At 42.2% G+C, this 1792-nt stretch overlaps 1 protein-coding gene across 1 annotated transcript in view; it reads left to right on the top strand.

Moving 5' to 3' along the window:
* Positions 1–453, top strand: part of GCFC2 (GC-rich sequence DNA-binding factor 2) — a 27218-nt gene extending 26765 nt beyond the window's left edge. Inside the window, exon 18 of the mRNA XM_018575432.1 lies at positions 317–453. Within this exon, the coding sequence (XP_018430934.1) occupies positions 317–422 (106 nt within the window). The 3' untranslated portion in view covers positions 423–453. The remainder of the gene's footprint in view (positions 1–316) is intronic.
* The last annotated feature ends 1339 nt before the right edge of the window (positions 454–1792 follow it).

Below are 1792 nucleotides of genomic sequence, written 5' to 3'. Positions count from 1 at the left end.
GTATTCTTCCCCCCACTGATCACGACACACACACTGATTACCAATGTATTGGAGTTTTGTTCCCCCCACTGATCACCAATGTGATGGGGCATTGTCGCCCCCATCCCTGCTGACCTCCACTGTAATGGGATTTGTACCCCCCTTTGGGGGCAGGGACTGATGTGACTGTGCAGTGTGTGTAAAGCGCTGCGTACATTGATGGTGCTTTTATAAATACCTGTAATAAATAAAAGAGTATTTATAAATATTTCCGCCATAACTTGCTCAGTGATGTTGAGGAAACGTTTAGTGTAACGGTTTCATTTCCTGTCTGCAGGGAGAGTATGGAGAAGCTGACATCTTTGCTGATGAAGATAAAAGCTCAGAACGCCGCAGAGGAAATCCTGAAGAAGTACAACCTAATACTGAGAACTGCCACATGACCGGCGTCTGTAACTGGAGGCCGTCCTATGACAGCGCTCTATTACCGGATATTCTGTATATTGTCAGAATACTCTTTTTTATAGATCAAAGTTTGTTATATTTTCAGTGTTTGGTTAAAGTGTAAATTCACCTTTATAAAATAATCTATGTACATTTACTGTGTGCTTTCCCTTTTTTCCATTTTATATTTAAAGAGGAACTTATTAGAAGCTAAAGTTTTAATTCCAGGCAGATCTAAAAGACACCATGGGGGGGAATTATCAGAACTGGAGCAGTTGCCCAGGGCAACCAATCGGCTTCTTTCTTCAGTTTGCCCAGATAAAATTTGAAAATGAAAGAGAGAAGCTGATTGGTTGCCATGTACAGCTGCATCAGATTTTTTTCTGCTCCAGTTTTCATAAATTCTCCCCAATGAATGCAGCTCTCTATTCTTTACACACCATTAAATATATCTTTTTATATGCGAGGAGTGTAAGAACCTGAATTTAGTTTAGCCTCTTGCAGTCCCTGTACAGAAGGGCTTTGAGTGTGAGGGAGAGAACCAGAACAATAATCAGTTCATGTGCTGACAAGGAACATGCTGATGGGAGGAAAGAGCACAGTGACAGTCAGTGCTGAATCACACCTGGGTGTTTTTTCAGCGCAGATCGAAGCACTGAAAAACACTTAACATTTGAAATCCCATGCATTCCTATGGGCCTGGTTCCCACCTGGGTGTATTTCAGTGCGTTTTGTCGCACTGAAAAACACCATACGCGAGAAAAAGTACATGAGCTTCTTTTTGGCAGATTTCAGCGCTGATTCTGCCAGACTTCAATGGAAACGCCCTTAAAAGGGTGTTTTCGTGTGCAAAAAAATGCACGTTTTTCACATGCAAACAGGCACACAGGACTTCTAGTGATTTTAAAAACGCACGTTTCAATGAACACAAACAAAACAAATGGCAAACGCACTCATCAATTCGTTACCAGATTTACAGCAAGGTGCACATGGAAGGGCTTCAAACAGCAAAAGGTTTCCCAGCACACTCACCAGCCAGCATGCAAAAATACCTGTCTAACCACTAAGGTTAAAAGCAGAGGTTTAGATACACGTCCCTGTGCCTTTGAGGGAGGTTGGGCTTCCTCCTGACAGACCTGCACCCAATTTAATCTTTTGCCCCATGTGCTCCAAGATGGAGACTCTCATGGTTTAGAGTTAGGACCGCACTATATGGAGGTGGCTGTGCGGCTTTCACATATTCTGCAGAAGACATATATCTAAAACCTCTGTTTTTAACCTTAGCGGTTAGACAGTTTGTTTTTTTTGCGTGCTGGGAAACTTTTTGCTGTTTCACTGAACACAAAATGCGCAAAAAAGTGCATAAACG

This window comes from Nanorana parkeri, unplaced genomic scaffold, assembly GCF_000935625.1.
Source record: "Nanorana parkeri isolate BGI_ZX_2015 unplaced genomic scaffold, ASM93562v1 scaffold53, whole genome shotgun sequence".
Lineage (NCBI taxonomy): Eukaryota > Metazoa > Chordata > Amphibia > Anura > Dicroglossidae > Nanorana > Nanorana parkeri.
This window is presented reverse-complemented; position numbering and strand designations above follow the sequence as displayed.